At 42.6% G+C, this 19,585-nt stretch overlaps 2 protein-coding genes and 1 long non-coding RNA gene across 4 annotated transcripts in view; 1 reads left to right on the top strand and 2 right to left on the bottom strand.

Moving 5' to 3' along the window:
- The window catches only part of KLF15 (KLF transcription factor 15), a 47,476-nt gene extending 34,162 nt beyond the window's left edge, over positions 1-13,314 (bottom strand). Inside the window, exon 1 of the mRNA XM_085324184.1 lies at positions 13,259-13,314. The gene's annotated coding sequence lies outside the window, so the exon portion shown is untranslated. The remainder of the gene's footprint in view (positions 1-13,258) is intronic.
- Positions 2,515-18,904, top strand: CFAP100 (cilia and flagella associated protein 100). The gene is made up of 14 exons (XM_085324157.1): positions 2,515-2,620; positions 4,249-4,355; positions 5,775-5,967; positions 6,562-6,629; positions 7,316-7,479; positions 8,109-8,189; positions 9,708-9,889; positions 9,968-10,130; positions 11,474-11,525; positions 14,452-14,603; positions 15,412-15,547; positions 16,033-16,235; positions 17,719-17,812; positions 18,791-18,904. Exons 1-14 carry the CDS (start codon positions 2,515-2,517, stop codon positions 18,902-18,904), a joined length of 1,815 nt encoding a protein of 604 aa, XP_085180283.1.
- Positions 13,799-17,623, bottom strand: LOC146600455 (uncharacterized). Of its 2 annotated transcripts, none has more exons than XR_014898146.1 (3): positions 17,187-17,623; positions 16,365-16,503; positions 13,799-16,201 (listed from the first exon to the last, which is right to left on the bottom strand). It is a non-coding gene; the product is annotated as an uncharacterized LOC146600455 (long non-coding RNA). The 2 variants fall into 2 exon arrangements; XR_014898147.1 differs by having other exon boundaries at positions 13,799-15,837.
- Positions 18,905-19,585: the final 681 nt, after the last annotated feature.

Here is a 19,585-nt window from a genome sequence, read left to right as displayed (position 1 = left end):
TGTCTGCAGTCAGGCAGCTGCCTGCCCAGGACCTCCTGCAGCACCTCCAGTCCAGCCAGCAGGTGGTTTGGAGACACCTCCCACTGTGGCCAGGCATCAGAAGGATCCACCTCAGCTCCAAGCTCTCCGTTGGGGCCAGGTCAGGTCCCCTCGGGTGCTTGTTCCGGCAATGCAGCCCTTCTCCGCTGTATGAGGTCGGATGCCACCCGGCAACGAGAGCAAAGGTTTCCATGACAGCACAAACACGAGAAGGACAAAAGCGCCAGCGGAGCCGGGTGTGCAGGGTGTCCGCGTCCCCTCACCGACTGGGCTGTGTCCCGCCAAGGCTGTCAGTGGAGAAGAGCACTGGGAGGTCTCYTTTGGGTGAGAAGCCAAAAAATAATAAAGCGAGAGAACATTGCAGCAATTTGTTTTCTGTTTTCAATATCAAATAGGACTTTTCATTAAGACAAGTGGAGGAACTGATGTGTTTCACTAGGAAATCACATGCACTAACAATTTACTTCTTCATGCGTGAGTGAGGGGGTACGCGTGTCTGGAAATTGGWCACATCTGTCCCTAGAACAGTTGCTCCATAGGTCAAAACCTGGAATGATTTCCTTGTGAGCATAACGAGTCCTCTCTACAAATCATAGGATTGCTTAAATTATTTGAGTATGTAAAGCATATGCTTATTCAGTGCTCTGGGAACATGGTAATGGATTTTATTATATTATATKAAGAATTGTTTGCATGTTTGCTTTGGGTTTTTTTTCTGCACAGCAGYCTGATGCTAGCAAAAAGCTCTGGATAAACGTATCAGTTAAAACCATGAATGCCTTATCCATTGATTCACATACTACTGCTATTGGTATGCAGCTACTGAGATATAAAATGTCAGAGGTAGTGAAATATATGCCAAATGATTCTACCAAGAAAGCAATTTTTATGTATATTATAGAGCTTGATAAATATAGTCAGCACAACTGGTATGTCTGTAGCTTGTGGCATTATTTTCAAAAAGTTCAAACAATCTCAAACCAAAAATACCTTAAAACAAAATTAATACTTACAAATTAATCTTAGAAAAAGAGATTCTTATACTTTGCTAAATGTATAATAAAGCACTATTTATCCCCGGGAACTTCACTGACGAATCATTTTTCGTATGTCAGTATCTTCTCTATATTCCTGCTTTTTAATCCTATTCTCTTCAGCAGAAATCAAAAACAATCAACCACATAAACAAAATCAGTGGGGTTTTAGATTACATAAATCAAGGTGTGCACCAAGAGCACTGTTTGCTACAACTGCTCTGCATATTTCATAATGTGCATCCAACCAAACGCAAGCAGGTGTTTGACTGCCTTCCTACCCTTTCCCTGCTGGAGTTTCTCCAAACTCACCACATCAGCAGGGGTTATGTTGCACCACAACATGGATGGGGAGAAAACATAAATCCCATGAAATTACATCCATGTTCAGAGAGACAAGAAAACTAAATGACCAGTCAAAGACGCTTTTGGAAAGGTATTTCAAGAAATGAAAAAGCAGAAAAAAGTGTGGGCCACATTCACACAGCCTGAATTCTGCCCTAGTCTCTGTATCTCTTCAAAAGTAAAAGTTTAATACTGCTGAAGAATAAGATACTAATTGGGCAACTACAGAGACACAGACAGTAGGAAACACAAAGCACCAAGGATACACATGGAATTTTGGCCAGATGAGTTTAGCTCAAAATACATAAAAACTGGAGGCTGTTCAGAGCAAATAATGGTATTTTAAAATAGCCTTAAAACTAGTGCAAGAGGAAGAGGGTATTTTCAGCTCTGTCTTATACCAGTACAGATCAGGAACAATCCTAGCAGCAGAATTACATCAGYTGAACTAATATCTCCCTGGTTGCTACCTTTGTTGATTAGAGGATAACTTTAACAGCAATGTATCAGTTCTTTTTAAGTGAGAGTATTATAATTATGCCTTTTCCCTGGGATCCATAGCAAAGACTACAATAGAGTGCAGATTCAGAGAAACAAAAAAAACTAACCTTCAACAGTTTGCCAGTCTACAATTAAACAGAACAGAGTTCCTACAGTATGCCTTTACTGTTCAACAGTCATTCAGCCTTATTACAAGAAATCTCCAGCACCAGTGCAATTTCTTGCTTTAGGAAGTAAAACATTGTTTTTAAAATGGCAATGAAAGGATGAAGCCATGGGTTTGCATCAGAACTGCAGTTCTGGGTGGGACAAGAAAAGACAAGAGACTTGACTTAGTTGTCATCTCCAAGTTGTTTTATCTTTGCTTCCCCATCACTGTGTATGTAGTAAGTAGTCTTCTACACAACCTTCACATCCAAAGATGAATGTCTCCTTTTTGGAGCCAGATTTCAGATATTTCTGAGTTTTGAAGCCTTTTGTTAATTTCTACAGACAAAAACACTCACTGGTTAAGATTCCAAAAGGCCATGGGTCTGCCAGTACTGTAAAACCTACTGCATCACCTATTGGCAGGTCCTAATTTATTGATTTGTTTATGGTTTTCTTTAGGGCAGGATCAAAGATGTCATCCCCAGCTACAAGGTCAAGCTCTGATAGCCCCTCTCCCCAGTCTGGAYTGGAAACACAGCCTGCGCAGTCAGGTAATCTCATGATGCTCTTGTAGCTTTTTGCTGTTAGTTCATAGGAGAGGCCTTTATTCATACTCCTCTGCCCATGATCAGATGAGACAGGCTCCCCGATGCCTTCCATACAACTTCTGCCTGAGGAAAACAGTGAACGAACACTTCAGTAAATGAGGTTAGGAAATGGGAAGATATACTGAAAGGAAAGACAACCCTTGGCTTTCCCTTCAATGGCTCCTCAGAGCAGATGCAGACCTCTGACAGGCTAAAACTCCTATCACAGCCAAGACTCTAGATCCTTACCAAGTTTTTTTTTTTTTTTGGTCATTCAGATACCTGAGATACCTTAGGCTTTGACAACTGAGTATGAGATTTATTTTATATTAATTGGAATGGCTTGTGTTATATTTTCCCTACTGCCTCTCCTGATGCCTGCCAGTAACAAGAGAACTGGAGGAGGTCTAAAGAGTTGACATTTAGTATACTGGAGCTTCTGCTCTTGGAGATCAAGTTTGTTAAATACTATGAAAAGTCAGCAGTCAGCTGTCATGAAGGCAGAGGCATACATCTCGTCAACTCAAGTTTTATGCTTACCTCACTGCAGGCATGAACACGCAGGCATGTTACAAAACCAAACACTGAGGTTGTGGCATGGGACAYTCTGTGATGCAACTTTTCATAACCATCAACAGACTCCTTGAGCTAAGCTACTTTCTCTTTGAGAAAGTAATCCTTAGTATCCATCAAAACTCAAAATACTCAAAGTAAATGGTGGAGACTGGGAATCTGACTATGCAACCTGAGGGGACTAGCAGCAGGCTGTCAATCCGCAGTAGCACTGTATGTATGGTTAGGGGGCCGGAAGAGTATAAAAGGAGTAACAGCCATACATATGTACATATAGAAGTATCAAACCTAAGTTTCACCAGCTGCTGCCTTATGGGAAGAGAAACAAGAAGACRTTAAGGCAGACAGCACCATAGGCAGAAAACTACATTTTTGTGCCCCAGTAAAAGCTAGAGAGCAATGGCTGTAGCATGATACTTTTGGAGGTGCTACAGGTTGGAGCAGGATTCTCACTTCTTCAGGGCACAAAGAGGTTCCTCTTAGCATCCTCTTAGCATAGGGATGGTACTGCTGCACCTGAGAGAACAGCGATTAAACCATGGTGTCATCATTTTGTTCTAACACACCATTTCTGAACAGCCAGGCTCCCTCCCTCCTCCTGGCTGAGGCTTGAATGAGCAACAAAAAGCAAACTACTTTATGGAGCCTAATATGCAGAAGTCTCAGCCTCAAGAGTTCTCTGCTGTGGCTGCCTGGTGAGAGCTCTCTTGTCAGCACTCCAGTTGGTCCTAGATCTTTTTGTATCCTGGACCAGTCCCTGGTAAAACCACTGCAAACTGACCAAAATCCCAGGTTAAAATGCTGACCTGATCAGCAAACATGGTCAATTAACATAAGCAATACAGAGGCCTGAGTTACATTCCTGGGTATCTTATAAGCCCTTTCCAGCTCTTGCTCCTGATTCAGCATTACTAGATAACCTCAGCTGTGACCATAGCTGGACACCTTCCACAGGAGAACGAAGTTCCTTTGCACTGGGTCCTGACATTCTGCTTTGCAACTTCATCCATTTCTTGCAGAAAGTTCAGAAGAGGATGAAGAAAATTCCACAAAAAATCCATTTACGATCCCTCCAGATATCGATATCTTCTCAATAAGGGACAAGGMAAGACAAAAGGCTAAGGAGGTATGTATATAAGCTTTAGGTCAAAACATATTAAGGGTTTCATCAGGGAAGGTAATGAACATAAATCTTACTAAAATTTACTGCACAAGAAAAACAGTACCTAACAGATTCAGYTGAAAATCTCCCAGATCAGCTACAAATCCACTGAAGTCCATGATGGGAGATTAACTTTACCAAGAGCAGATCGGAGTACAAGCTTGCTAGTTGTTAGTGCAAAATCTGTACACTGTCACTCTGTTTTTTTCTCCTTACTTAAAGTAGATTTACCACTCCTTCTGTTTATGTAGGAGATGCCTGCCAGTGCTATTGGTATTTATAGCTACAGAATGCTTTGGTGTAAGATCTGCTTTCCAGTTCAAGAGGCTCGCCTTTCTGCTTGGAAAGCTGTATTTTAATGATTGATGCGACCTTCTTCTGAACTGCCAGCTATATGAATGCCTTGGAAGAAGGACTAAATTGGTTTCATTCCCTAGGTATCTATTCCTAAGATAGAGAATACCAACCTACCAGACCAGAGAGCTGGGTCTGTGGAATCTTTCTTCCCTATTTCCCTAGTGGACTTTCCTTTCAGTGTGTGATCCAAAGGGGATAGGAAGTCACAGAAAGAGAATGGCATCACTGAGAGGTCTGAGTATTACACAGTTGCAGAAGTCAGGCAGTAGCATGGAAGAGGCCTCTGTTTCTAAATCACAAAGACAAGGACTCCAAACAAGCTTAGGCAAGCCTACTCACCTCACATATTGATGACTAATGGTCTGCTTTTAGCTTGGGTTCAAAGTCACCATAGGAGTATGGGGAAGYGCTTAAGAAGCGTGCCAAGAATGTCTGCTGAGTGATGCCCTCAACCTACGCCATGCCCAAACTGGGGAGACAGTAATGAATTACAGGTTCTACCCTATGTGAAAGCACAGGGCATGAACAACCTCTCACCTTCCAGAGAGCTCTGGGGCTGGTTTGAAGAGATCATCTCAATCCAGACTTAAGAGTTTACATGCCTGTGTGAAAGATGGACAAATGTGGTCTTGAGTATGGGCTGTTCTGTTCCCTTTTATTAGAAGGATGAATAGGATTCTCTTAAAATTTCCATTCTCTTCCAAGAATAACCCAAGGAGGAAAAATGAGAACACTGGGTAGGTACAAASTGGTACTGTTTGCACACATACAAACTGGTGCAGCCAGTGACTGGATGCAGAACACTAACAAACGAACGAGAACAAATCTAAGAAAAGAGATGAAGTGTTTTGGCTGCATCCAGAGAAGGTATCACTGGGATTAGTCAGATAAACCAGGCAAACAAACTTTAGCAAGATACCAGAAGCTTGCAAATTGCTAGACAGTRAACAACTACTCATGTCATTAGAAACCACAGCAGACAAAGCACATAACCAAACTATCCACATAACTGGCATCTCTTCATAGGAACGTGAAAAGAGGAAGACCATGAAAATACATGAGAAAATGACCTACTCCACTAAGATAAATGTAAAGCAAAAGGAGTTCAGGAAAGCTCTCCAGAAAGAGGAAGAAGAAGAGGACAGAAAACAGGCAACAGAAACAGAGAGACTGAAAGCTTTTCAGGATAGTCTTTCATGGAAGACAGCCCTTTCCAAAGGTAGTGAACACCTACTATCTTTGTAGCAGTACTGCTTGCCTGGATAACAGCCTAAAACAAAAGTCAAAGAGGGGATGAAACCAGCTAGTTAGTTCTAGCTGACTTCAGTGAGCTCTGCCTGCCTRTAGACACAGCAGTCATCTGCTACATCTTGCCAGACTCCGGTTGGGCCCTCTCCACCTCATGCATTTACACACATGGCATATTTGACCACCATAGCAGACTGAATTCCACCACCTCCATGGCCTCCAAAGTAGCTGGGTTCTTTGTGGTGTTGGGTATCAGCTGGGAGTCAGAACAGAAGTTGGTCTAGAGTTCATAGGACTGTGCATCATGGAGGTATTTGCACTAAGCTGACCTAAAGTTGGAATTTGGTGCACATAGGGCTAAATCTTCTGCCTCTGAAGAGAGAAGTAGCTTTACCAAGGCCCATATAAAACTGATCCTAACCAATGCCACAATAGCATGGCATGCTCAGTGCCCCTGGCCCCAATGCCAACCACATCCAAATTCACAGAGCTATCCGTATTCAAYGTGCTTTGCTTTGACCATGTTTCTCCCTCTAGTCTGAGCAACTTTATGTTCTCATTTCAGATCAGCATTTAGAAAAAGAGAGCTTTCGTGACTACGTAAACAACAGGAGACAAATATTTTTACTTGAGGTATTTGGCTTTTTTTCTTTTTTTTTTTCCTTTTCTAAGAGTGTTGCTTTTTAATTATCCTTCCCTGTGTTGCTTTGTTTTGTTTTTTCATGAGAGCTATTGCCTAGAGGTTACATCACAGAGGTATAAATCAGACCTCATGAGTGATGGTCCAAGTCCTGTATTAAAGGCACTCATGGTCCATGGCCAAGCAATCCCCAACCAAGAAAGAGGTGAAAGTAAGTCATTCATTACCACACCTAGTAGCAATCCTCCAACTGTTTCCACTTCATCTATGGGACCCAAAGAGATACTGGCATTTTGGCCCTTACTATACTATAAAAATTATACTCAAGAGCCATTCTGAACTCAAAATACAAGATCCCTGTTGAAATAGCCCCATTATTCACATGTATTATAGCACCTGTGTGCTACTACAGAACTGAGTAAACCATTGTCATCCAGGAGTTAACACAGTGCTGGAATTCCTGGAGTCTGTCTGTAGTATCACTGCTCATTTCCTACATTACTTCTAAAATATCTCCTGGCCTCTACCTACCTAGCTTGTACCAAGACCCCGGTTTGAAATCTTCATGCTCTCTGCCAACAAGGTAATAAGGTAACCAAGAACAAAGTTAAACCAGAACAACCTTAGAACAAGCCAACCAACCAATGTGTGTGTGTGCTGCTTTTTGGGTTCATTTCAGTATACTATGGCAGTAAAGAGGGATGAGATTCAGAGGCTGGAGTACTTCGCGAAGACGGAGGAAAGACGACTGGAAAAGGCTGAATACCACCTGGAAAAGGATGCTGTCATGTTCGATGAGTTCCTGAAGGAGAATGACAAAAATTCTATTCAAGCCCTGAAAATGTAATGGAAACTGAGGGAAATCACCCATTTGCTCTTTTGCACTGGACACAGAAGGGTTGTTTTTTTTTTTTTTTTTTTTGCTCAACCTCCCTGGACGGCTAGCATCCACCCACAAATGCTCTGGGTTTTGCCAGAGTTACATTTTCTCCCTACCTGTACTGTGAAAGATGTGAAGGAGACCAATAGCTGAGGAAATCCCTCATTGYATGAGCCCTTGTTCTGGCTGCAGTGAGGTTACCTGCCATTGTCCTCACCACTTCTATTCTTCTCGCAACACCCTTAYAACCAGATACTTCTGCTCAACCCCTCACAGCAGAGGAATTGTCCTCTCGGTGAAGTGATACAGGCACTTTAGCCCCTAACAAGTATCACAAGGGCAGAGCAGCAACCAGAACTCACCAGCAGCCAAACTAGGGAGGCTGGGACTTGGAAGCATCATGGGGACCACACACTCTTTGTTAGCAGGGCCTTCTGACAGGAGCCAAGCATCCCCTTTGGTACACCTTCACGAATAAGACAGATTTCTAGAGCTCCTCCTACATCTTTTCCTCTATTTTATATGCATCTCAGTTCCCTACCCAGTAACTGCTGACTTGTTTTAAGGTGTATATTTATGCGTTCTTCCCTAGTGCTGAAAAAGAAACTGCAGCAAAGACAGAGAAAATAATGGAGATCCAAGCGATTACTTCACAAATAATGAACCTCGAAAGGTAATGGTTGCACGCTGAATACTCTTACTTCCTAAACTTTAGCAGTCCTTATAAAACTACACCTACATCTCTTGGTGGGAAAAAGAAATCAGGAAAAAGTGCTCCAAAAATGTTCCCTTTTAAAAGCATCAAAATAGAAATATTTTATTTTCCAGATACTGGTTTTGTTTCTAAAATGACCTGTTTATGGCATTTTAGAAAAGTGTGACTAAGCCAAAGCCAAAATSAAATGCTTAGTTTCAGAGTAAAAAACAAAATTAACCTATGCATTTTAATTATGATCTGAAATAAACACTCCATTCCCACAAAAAGTGATTCCTATCACAAGTTAAGCTGGAAAGATTTCTCAGTTCACAGCTGGCACCAAAGCCATGAAATGTAGCTTGAGGTTTGATTCACCGACTGAAACACTGAGTTTTTCTAGGCACACCATGACCATTCAGTAATAAAGTAGCTGTTCATTTTGTTAAACGCCACCATGCTCTTTCCTGTAGGCAGCGTGTGGGGAACAGATATTTCTTCCCTGAGGAGATGAATATACAACTGAAGGCAAAAGAGTTGCCACAGCTGAACAAGTCACCACCTATCAGCTGAGACACAATAACTGACCATGCACACATTTCCAGCCTCTCTGGAGTAAAATGYCGTTGTTTACTGAAGGGAACTTGACTGCTTTGGGTTACTGCCCTCCTTAATATCTGCTCAGGCTGAGCTCAGAGTCGGACCAGGTCACTTCAGTCTCACCTCTTCTTTCCTCTACATCAAAGACGACACAGGCCGTATTAGTCCCCTAGGGATACCTGCAGAGCACAGGAGCTCTCTGGTGGTTTCTCAAAGGTGCAGGGGCTGAAGTTTGGCTGGAACATGAGAGCAAATAGAACCACTCTTCTGCTAAATGCACTTCTCTGCCTCTTCTGCTAAATGCACTTCTCTGCCTCTTCAGCTCAGGCACAAGCTGACACCATGAGAATCCTACTCCACCACAGTATTTCAACACCTGCAAAGCTGCAGATGGCAGCTTGTGACCACTTCATTTGGGGAGATCTCTGCTCCCTTCTTCATAAATAGTTCAGTGGTTAAGTGTGTTGGCCTTACAGCTGTAAAAATTAATTGGCAAAGCCTGCAGCTCAGATCTGAAGACCCTGRTGGGGTGGGGGAGGGTAAATGATGATGCTTTGACATAGAATAGCTTTCCCTGGATCAAATAGATCCAGGCAACAGATATGAACTACTCTGCCTGTTTTTCAGGCTGGCCAGATGTCAGCCATCAAGCTACACTTGCCTAGTACCACTCCTAAATTAGCAAGGGTCTGGCCACAGTGATGTGACCAGATAGCTTCCACATCAGGGAGCCCAGAGAAAAAGCAGGGCTGGTTCATGGTTGTCTTTGCACATCCATGAGGACATATCCCTTCTTCAAGTGGAGCTGAATGTAGAAAGTCAGAAAGAACTCGCTCAGGCAGGACCTTCCACCGCATTAAGAGACTTTGCATGGCTTGTCTGCTTTTCTCACCTCAGTGATATATCCAAATTTGAGGATACTTTGCAGGAGTACAAGAGGTACAGGGACTTCCTCTATCAACTGTCTCCAAAAGAATGGCAGGAAGAATACGCAAAAAAGCATGCAAAAGAAAAGAAGTTGAAAACAGCTTCCAAAGTTAAAGAAGAAAGTGCCTCTCCTCGCACTACTGCAGAGAAGGGTAAGTGCCAAGGAAGAGCTTCCCACTCTTTGCTTGGATAGTCCCACATTCTAAGTGTATGTTCCTTCTTCCATCCAGGCCAGGACCTGACAGTCAGGACAAAAGCTTCTGATCTATCTAGCACCAGCTATTTAGATGCGCAAAGCTCTCTGTTGTCTTCTGAAAGCTCGGATTTCGGGTTATTATGTGAGATCAGGCCAGAGTTCAAAGACTTTCTGAAACCTCTATCAACAGTAAAACTGTAAGTATGAGACAATGAAAACAGCAAGTACTGTAGAGAATACTCAGCTGAATAGGAGCCAGTATAGAGGAAACCTCCTCACCCTCACAGCAAGCTGTCTGTTGTTTTGCCATGAATGAAGATCCAAGGTCATTGTAGACTAGCATTGCATTGACTCTCTGCTTTCAGTAACTGAGGCTTCAGGCAGTATATGCTAGGTTACAGGCAGAAGAAACACTTCTATAACAATGAGCAGGGCCAGATAGAGAAGTGGATGGGCAGGTGGSAATATGAGGCAAGTCTGGCCAGCTCCAGCTTTTTGAGGCAAAGAAAGCAATTGCCTGGAACAGCAAAGCRTGAGTGGCTGGTGATCATACATTGCCTAATGCAAAAAAAGCCATGGCTAAAAAGAGATTTTGCATTAAGCCATTGCTTGCAGGCCCATTTCCTCTGCCTCCATTCAGAGCATTGCAGGTGCCAAGTTTTGCCAGGCAAGGACCTCATGTGATACACCTGGTGAAGCCCACGGGCTGCTGCCACGTGGTAGGAACAATGCTGGCACAAGTGGGGCTGGACCTAGGATGGTGTGAGCAAAGGGTTTTCACTCCTCCATGGCACAGGGAGACAGGAGTGCAGGGTGATGAGCAGAATCCACTGCTGACCCCAGATGGGTTCCTCTTGTCTTGCCCTTGCAGCTCTTACACTGGCTTGTCCCTGGGGCCAAGCAGGGAAGAGGCTGCACTTTTCGTTAACACTAGTAGGCCAGGCAGATGGGGGAGMATTCAATGGCCTTTTTCTCGGGTGGGTAAAAGCTGCAGACTCCCGTGGTGGCCATACCATGCCATTTAGGAGCAGTAACGGCATGGAGAACAAGACTTTCTCTACACTTGCCAGGCTGCTCGCTGAGCCATTTTAACAATGGCCATTTTAACAAGGCTCAGCATTCTCACTGGCCAAGAATCAGCCTCCCACCAAGTTTAAATCTGTTTGGATCAACCCCCTCAGTTCAGGTCTATCTGTCATGRCATGACCCTGCTGCAGTCAGCAGAGCTCCCAGCAGCTGGAAAGGCAGCTCRCTTAGGGCAGACACAGCTCCCCCCTTGTACATTTGTGAACTCTAGCTCCYTACTGACCCCCAGAGAAGCAGCCCACAGCCAAGGAGGACCCAGATCTGYGAATGTTCAAAGGACTATTCAAGAGCAAATGGCCAACATGCAAGAGAAAGGGAAGCTGCTAGCTACCTGTAGTTGAATCTAGAGGTTGCCTGCAGACGTCAGTCTGGCTATTTGCCATGTTTATACACTAACAAGCTCTCCTTTGAGCTATCATTTCTCTAAGATCTGACACACAGAATGCCTTTTCAGAAGTTTAGTGGAGGATCAAGAGAGTGAAACCTGCTCGGACGAGGAGGATGAGGTCAGACATCTCATACTGAAATGTTTATATGTTCTGTTTGTCTTGTCATTTCCTCTGTCATTTGTTGATGTTACTACTTCTGATGTTACTAATTTATTTCACTTCTAACCATTCATTATGAGATTGAGAAGTTATTGTAGCCACTAGTTATAAATGTATGTTTATGTAGTTATAAATGTTCATGCTTTTAGCAATATATATTATAAATACCTTGGTTTAACTTTCCTCCTCCACTTTCCAAAAACCTACCATCACTTCAAAGCTTACCAGCCTCCAACAAGATATGACATTATATAACATGAGGTTTTAAGATTTGTAAATATATCATCTTATACCCAAAACTGAGGTTTCTTCATTTTAGAGTACAAAAATGACTTTTCTTGAACTCTAGAAGAACAGATTATTATAGGTGGTCTCTGCCATACTTCATCCAATGTCAACCCAACATAAATATCACAGTTGCCAACTCAAAGGAATCAAAAATGGAAATGGAGCTAGGGGAAAATACTGATCTTAAATGCAGCAAACTAGATTGCAAAAATCCATCCTCATATCCATCAGTGTTTTAAAATAATGATTTTTAAATATTCTTTCACCCAAGAGATTCCATTTGCCTCATGCTTATTCAGATAAATACGAATTTAAAATAAAAAAATGTTTAATTTGAGAGATAGCTATTTAAGGCCAACATTTTCAGATGCTATTTTTGCAATTACATATGAATARCTGATCTTACACAAACAACCACCCAGCTATCGCAAATTAGCTATTTATGCTACTTTATTAGTAGCAGTTTTTCTTCTTTTCCAGTCTGTTACTTTCCTGATCTCCTCACACCTGCTAACAACATGGGAGCATAAAGAGGATTCAGTAAAAAGGGACGGMTTGGCCAAGGCTTCCCCTGAGGGAAGCTGGAAACAAGGAACATGGAGAGCAGGCAGGTATGATAGGGTCTCACCAGGCCTGGTAACACTGCATGGACATGGAGTCATCTCAGCTAGATACTTCCTTTTTCTTCAGGTATCTGATTGCTTATCAGCGTCAATCATTTTATCCCACTCTGGCAGACCAATCAAAATAAAGAGATGCTAACTCTCCCATGCCCTCCTATTCAGCTTTCTCTCTTAACTCTTCCAACCTTGTAAGAGTTTCCCTCTCATTTCTCAGACCAGCATCTCAGGGATGTTCCCTGATTGAGGACACCTCAGTCCCCGTGCCCATTCCTTCTTGCCACTTGCCATRGACAGCTCCAACAGTGCCAGGATCTGAGCTTTCATCCATCTCCTCAAAGCACCACTTTACCAAGCTACTGCTCCTCCCAGGTCTTTCTGCCCCAGAAGTCATTATCTCATGAATGCACCTACTTCTAGGTTCCGCTCATCTAAAGGGACCTCCTAAACACCACCTTTGCACCAGTTTTTACTCCCTGAAAGGCAGCTTATTTTAACRGTGCAGATACTTGAGGCAGCGTAAAGCTACACACTCAGCATGAAGGAGGAAGAGGGTTGTACATAGRCATGGATCATTAGGTACCCATGTATCTGGGAGCATTTGAATAATAAKGACTGAGTTTGCTCTTCACTTGTTTTATTTCAGTTTCCCCCTGTTTCCAGTTATCTTTGCTGAACTAAAGTAAAAGCTCTGTTGTTCTAGCACCAGCTGAATTTAAGTTGAAATCTCCCCTCTCAATTAAGCCAATGCAACAAAGCACACAGCCTTTTTGCGGGCCTTACCTCTYTTTTACAGTAAGTCTTATCTCCTGCTTCTCTTGGGTTTATCCTAATGACTTCCATTGGCTGCAGACCACAAATCACTCCATCCTTGGCCATTAAAAAAAATAAATAAAAATAATAATAATAAAAAAAAGGCTTCAGAGACAGACCTGGTCCTAGGGGGAAAAAAAACATATATATATACAGAAAAGGTTACAGGAGTCAAAATTGCTGCTCAGAATCATGCTGTAGTGGGTACAAAAAAATTCACCTTTCAGCACCCATACGCTGCTGTAAGAAACCCAAGAACCACTCTGGGGCACTATGAAGTTTGCTTAATCTGGACCAGGGCCAATGCTTTAGTTGCCCCTACGTGAGTGAATTTTGTTGACAGAATGTAGTAACATTTGGGGACTGTACAAGGAGAACAGCTCTTGCACTGGAGGAGCCACAAATAATTCCAGTGGGCAAAGTCACTGGGGAAAAGGGAACACTTCCCTCTTTCCTCATTCCTAATTTTGCACTTTCCTCTGGAACATAGAGAAAGGGACCACAAATGTGTTTTTTTTTTTAATTCCAAAGACAAATGAGAGAAACTTCTTTCTTCCTTGGAGTGAGCCAGCCATACATAAACAGCATGTTATTTAGGCAAGTCTAAGAAAAAAATAACAACTTTTTCAAGAGGGTTGAAAAAACCCAGGTGAGTTTTAGGACACCTTCTTCAGGTCTCAAATCAAAGCATCAAACATTAAACTAAAACAAGCTCAAGACAATTCCTCTGAGTTTACCAAGATAYGTCAAGTTAGATGGTCAGAGAAAGCACAGTAAGGATCAAGACTCAGAGGGCCTTACCTCCCTTATATCCTTAGAGGAATGCAGCTGCAACACTACATATGTGGTCACCTGTAGATACATTGATGTACACCATCCAAACATGATTGGGATATGTAATTCTTCTCCCATCAGCCCTTAAGGCCCTTTGCTTTCTTCTCTTCCAGTACTTAATTATCCTTCTCTGCTGAACCAAATTACATCTTTTCTTTACAATGTGAGCTCTTTGGAGTAGATACAAATTCTTAGCCTCATGCTGTAATGTGTTATAAATTTAAAAAGTCCTACCACATACCAGCTGAAGATATGAGGCATAGACCAACCTCCATGTAGTTCAATGGATAAAGTGCTAGAATATACTYGTCATGTTTTTTTCACTGCAGGAGCTGGAATTGTATTTTACTGACCCTCAGCAACTGCTGTCTATTTTCACGGAGCTGGAGGAACAGAACTTATCCCTCATCCAGAATTCYCAAGACATCGAGGAAACATTGGACGAGCTCCGACACACTTTAATCACCACATGTAACAGGATGTAAGTCTGATTCTGCAGCTGGGTAAGTGATAGAAAGGGGACCCTTGTGACAAAACSTTAAAAGTGATCTTCCCTCTACTGGCATCTCACCTTCAGGCTGCACACTGCAGACAATACACAACGGTCTCCATGTAGCACACAGCAAAAAGTCTCTTTCTTGTACAAAAAAGCCCATCAAACTCATTGCTTTKTAAACTCCCAGAAAAGAGTGACCCATCTATGCAATACAGAAAATAGGCCTGGGAAGGTCTAGAGGAATTTTTAGGAGAAAAAGGCGTAGGAGACCATCTAGAGTGTCTCAGAGTCAGGGAGGGGACGCAAGCCTGGAAGTACCATGTAATTCTTATAAGGAACGATCAAAGGAAGAAACAAGGCAAGCCCTGGAGCCATCCAGACCAGCACTTGCTTCAACTCAGTGCAAACTCTTCCTAGTGCAAGCCAGCAGGAAATCCATATCATATTTCAAAGGCAGGTAGACACATATATTCCCATTTAAAGCACAGATTAACCACTTATGAATGTTTTTAAATAGAATCTACCTTTCACATTGATTGGTTGAAAATTTTTGAATGCTATTTAACTATGCTACTTCTCCCTTCCCCACACCAACACAGTAAGCACTAGTTCAGAAAAATCAGAAGTTCCCTCTGCTTTGAGAGTCATAGGTGCATGTTGCCCAAAATGGCATGAAGTGTTATCTCCATCTGCCAGCAGCAGGAGGGACCATCCCAGTCTATAAGGTAGCAAGGAGCCAGGTGTTTCAGAGATGCTCTTTTCAAAAACATGTCTACCTTYTTCTCTGGGCTAGGGACCAGGAGATAGAGCAGCTGAAAGAGCTTGCAGCCACTGTCAAATCCTCTATTGCCAAAGAAGAGGAGACTGCAGAAGATCTGAAGCTCAGAGTTCGCGTCTTTTCCTTTGGAGAATACAAAGCTGATGTCCAGGTATATCCAAGATCAATCACACTGCAGGGAATGGGATTAGTGCAGGAATAAAATATGCTGTTCTCCACCAKCCATATCCAGCCTGGGAAAAGAGTGGACACTCGGGTCGCAGCAGTGAGGGATGAGCCCTCTTTTCAGCATTGGAGAAGTAGCAAGAGCAGGTTAGARGCATCACTGAGGCAGCAAACTGAGACAAGCATGTCTTCTCCTCACTGCTGCTGCRAGGCTGGAGTAGGGCCCATAAAAGATTGCAGCAGCAGGCTGCTACCTGGCTCAGGCCATGACAGTAGCTAGGAATAGGAGATAAGACACAAAAAYGGCTAAAATACAGCTGTCTACCCCAGACACCACTGCAAAGCATACCAGAAAACAAAAAATAGTATCTTGTTGGGGGAATTAAAGTGTATTAATTTGGTTGTCTTTTGGAGAGAGAGTGATTTTGGTGCCTCCTGGTTCTGTCTCACCCTATCTCTTCTTACCTCTAGGATAAAATGCTTGCGAACCTKAACAAAAAGGTGCTGGAAGTCTATCGCCGCTGCATTGGAGAAAACGAGGCAAACCTAGGGACGTTGCAGATGCTAGCAGTGATAGAAAAACAGCTGGATGACTTACTGGAGTGCCTAGAGAGAATCCCATCAGCAAAGATAGAACAGGCTGAGAAAGCAAAAGAAAAAGAACGAAGGATAAGGTAAGAGGAGACCCTCCTCTAGAAATGGGGCATCTTTTTTTAAAGTGTTGACACCCGAAARCAAGCCACCAAAAGGGCCCAATTTTTCAGACCAAATCAGGAAATAGTAACAGAAATATGAAAGCCCACCTGTGACCAATAAATCCAATTTCACTCCTGTAAGGGTTTCGCATTCATAGTACTTGCATGTCCTGATTAGTAAGCAGCAGCCCACAGTTATACTAGAAAAGACCTGGAAGGTGCCTGTGTCCTGAACTGAAGGCAAAATCTGGAAGGAAAAAAAAAACAATCTCTCGAGCAAATTCAGTAATGCAAATGATAATTTTAAGAAGACAATTTGTAGTAACAATATTTACACTGATTAAAYAGAAAATTGCTCCTGCATGATTATTTAACACACACAGCATCTGACACGCTCTGCTCTTCTGTCAGAATTCAACAGGTGCTCGAGGGCATYTGTCAACAATGGCAGTTTTAAGACATTTGCTGCTATAAAGCTCTAAATTTAAAGTTATACAAGTTAAACTTCAAAAAGTAGTGAATGAGCACAAGAAATTTAGGTTCTGAGGTCAGATACATTTTGTTTCATGTGCTCAACACATGAAAGTTCTCTCTGCAAACAGCAAAGCTGCGACTGGACATCCCTAGCTGAATCAGATCCATGGGGTGGGGGGGAACATAGCACGAAGTTTTAGAGTCAGAACAGTAATACTTCCTTCATTTCCTTCCTACTTGCTCTTTTTCTCTGTACCTTTCTTTACCTTTTAATAGTAGGGGTGTGACACCTCTTCCTAATGTTCTGCGAGTGGTTTTGCATTTTAACTTRCAGAAGAAGACAGATTTACCCTACCCTGGAGATGAAGGGGAACAATCAGGGAAGTCAGTGACATAACAAAGATACCGTGAAAACAACTTAAAAAATTCCTGAAGATCACAGGGTTACCAACTCACTTCCTCTTCATTGCAGGGTGTTCAACAGCTTAAGCCCATCTCCACTCCAGTGCTTTATTCCCATAGGGAATCAGCTTCCACTTTGCACATTTAGGTAAACCATGGCAGCATGGATGTGAAATGCTGCTACTCCACAACAGTAACGTCACAGAATTGGGTTGACCTGCTGAGAACATGATCCACAAGAAGCATCAGTCACCCACAAAGCTGGTGGGCATCTTAGTCTTACTGCAGAATTACTTGCTGAACAGCACATCTGTAACACAGTCAGAAAAAGGGTCTAGTCTCTCTGAATTACAAAGCTTAACATACTTTTCTCTCTTCACTCCAGAAAGAGTAGGAACAACTGCCCCAATATTTCCTTGACAGCTCCACATCAGAACCTCCTTCCCAGCAATGAGCTGGAACATCAACTACATCTAAATCACTCTGCTCCAGCGACCTTATGCTGGTAGAGGAGCTGGGTGTCAAATGTGTATTGCATGTAGCTGTCCCCATGTTTAACTCACCCTTTATACTTTCCCTTCAAAAGGCTCAGAGAGGAAAAGATAAGACAACAGAAGCTGCTACAGGAGGAAAGACTGCAACGGGCCCTGGCAAGAGCACAGGCAGATATAAAGAAAAAAGTAAGTGTAGCGTCTCTAGGAATACCTCATCTGACAGCTCACTTCGGAGAAAATGGGTATATTTAAACATCAAGCATCTAAGAGAAGAGTGCTTCTAGGGACATCCATAGTTGGGTGATGACRCTCATACTCACGTGCAGTCTGATTTACAGGACTGACTTAAGTAACCCCCTGGAAGTCAGTTAGACTGAGAATTACTCSAAGTTCAGTGCCCTTCCTCCCTCTTTCTCCCATACCAGTGTCTTGACCACATGGTCCTGTCCATTCTTTGCCAACCTTCTTATTAAGCTGATTTCAACTTATTAACCTAGTAATATTAAAAGAAAATGCAAGAAAAATGCAAAAGGGGAATCAGCAGCAAAAAGATACTCCCTACAACAGCACAAAGCCACTAAATCAGCTCAGCCATATCATCAAATCATACCTTTTTATGTCTCCATGTTAGATCACACCTCAGTTTTGGTGTATCAGAGGTACAGCAGAGAGCCTCAGGCCATAGCTCCTGCTGCTAAGCAAGCAGCTGCATGTTTCACAGAACAACATAATCATGAGGGTAACCCAGTTCTCAGTCAGGCACTAAGTTGGTGACAGCCTGGGCTAGTGAAAACAGGCACCGTGAGTCCCTGCTACTTTATCCAATATAAAATAGAGAGTCCTGCAGGCTCCTTCAGCTATTTCTTTAGCCTTTTTAACTACTCACCCTCATTTAGTACAAAAAACTTTTCAGTACGAAAGAGTTGCACATACAGTACTACTTTGTAGAAACTGCAGCATTAGCATATACATGGTCTTCAGCCACTTGACATCTATTTAAGAATAAAAAATAAGCTTAGTAGACACATGTAAATCTGCCTAGAAAACAGACAGCAAGGGGCAACAGCCCCTTGCATCAATGGAGACCCACAGCATGAAGCAGCTTCAGCAGTAGCTGCGTGACTCGGAGACACACTGCTGATGCACGTGCCTCTTTCTCGGCAGACTGGCAGGAGGCTGGTGTTTCGCTCCGACCCACCTGTCGAGAAGGAGAAGCAGCAGCAGACCCAAGAACAAATGGATGAAGAGAAGCAAGAACAGCTCTACTACTTTACCTGACAGGCACAGCCTTAATCACAAAGTGTAGAGTTGATAAGGTTTTAGAAAACCGTATTCTGTACGTGTACAGTCCRTTAAGGGTCTACTTCATCTGTTCTGTTTGATTATCAACTTCTCAGCCCCACAAAATTCCCTACCTTCTCCTGCCCCAAGATCCCAGGTAATCATTTTTTTTCTATGCTGATTATTCATCTAAGAAAGTAAATTAAAACTCTCCTTCATTTTGTTTCTCAGGTTCCTGCTAGCAGCAAGGCTTTTCTCGTTCAGCTTTTGAAACAAATAGCAACATCCATACAAACCTGACAAGTAGAATTTATCATATTCTTAAGTAACAATCTTTCTTACAGCAAAACTAAGCTAAGCACCTGTCAGACAGTTATTATAAATACCAAGCTGGGAAGTGACTATAAAAATGAAAGCAGCATTTTAATCCAAAGGAGTGGGAGGGATGGGTTTCATTATAGACTCCATCTCACAATCAATTTGGGGGAGGGGGGAATTCTCAAAGGAAAAAAAAAAAAAATAAAAGGTCTGCAAAAAGCAAGCTGTTGACCATTAGCTTTATATCAGACGTACCCACACCAATAACACTACCAGTGACAAAGTGACCATAAAAAAAAAAAAAAAGCTTTATTAACCCTTTTGCACCAGCAGTTCTTCAGGTATCCATTGCCAGCAATG

This window comes from Rhea americana, unplaced genomic scaffold, assembly GCF_003343005.1.
Source record: "Rhea americana isolate MKP2758 unplaced genomic scaffold, rheAme1 scaffold_120, whole genome shotgun sequence".
Classification (NCBI taxonomy): Eukaryota; Metazoa; Chordata; class Aves; order Rheiformes; family Rheidae; genus Rhea; species Rhea americana.
Note: the sequence above shows the minus strand (reverse complement) of the source record. Positions and strands in the feature narration are given on the sequence as shown.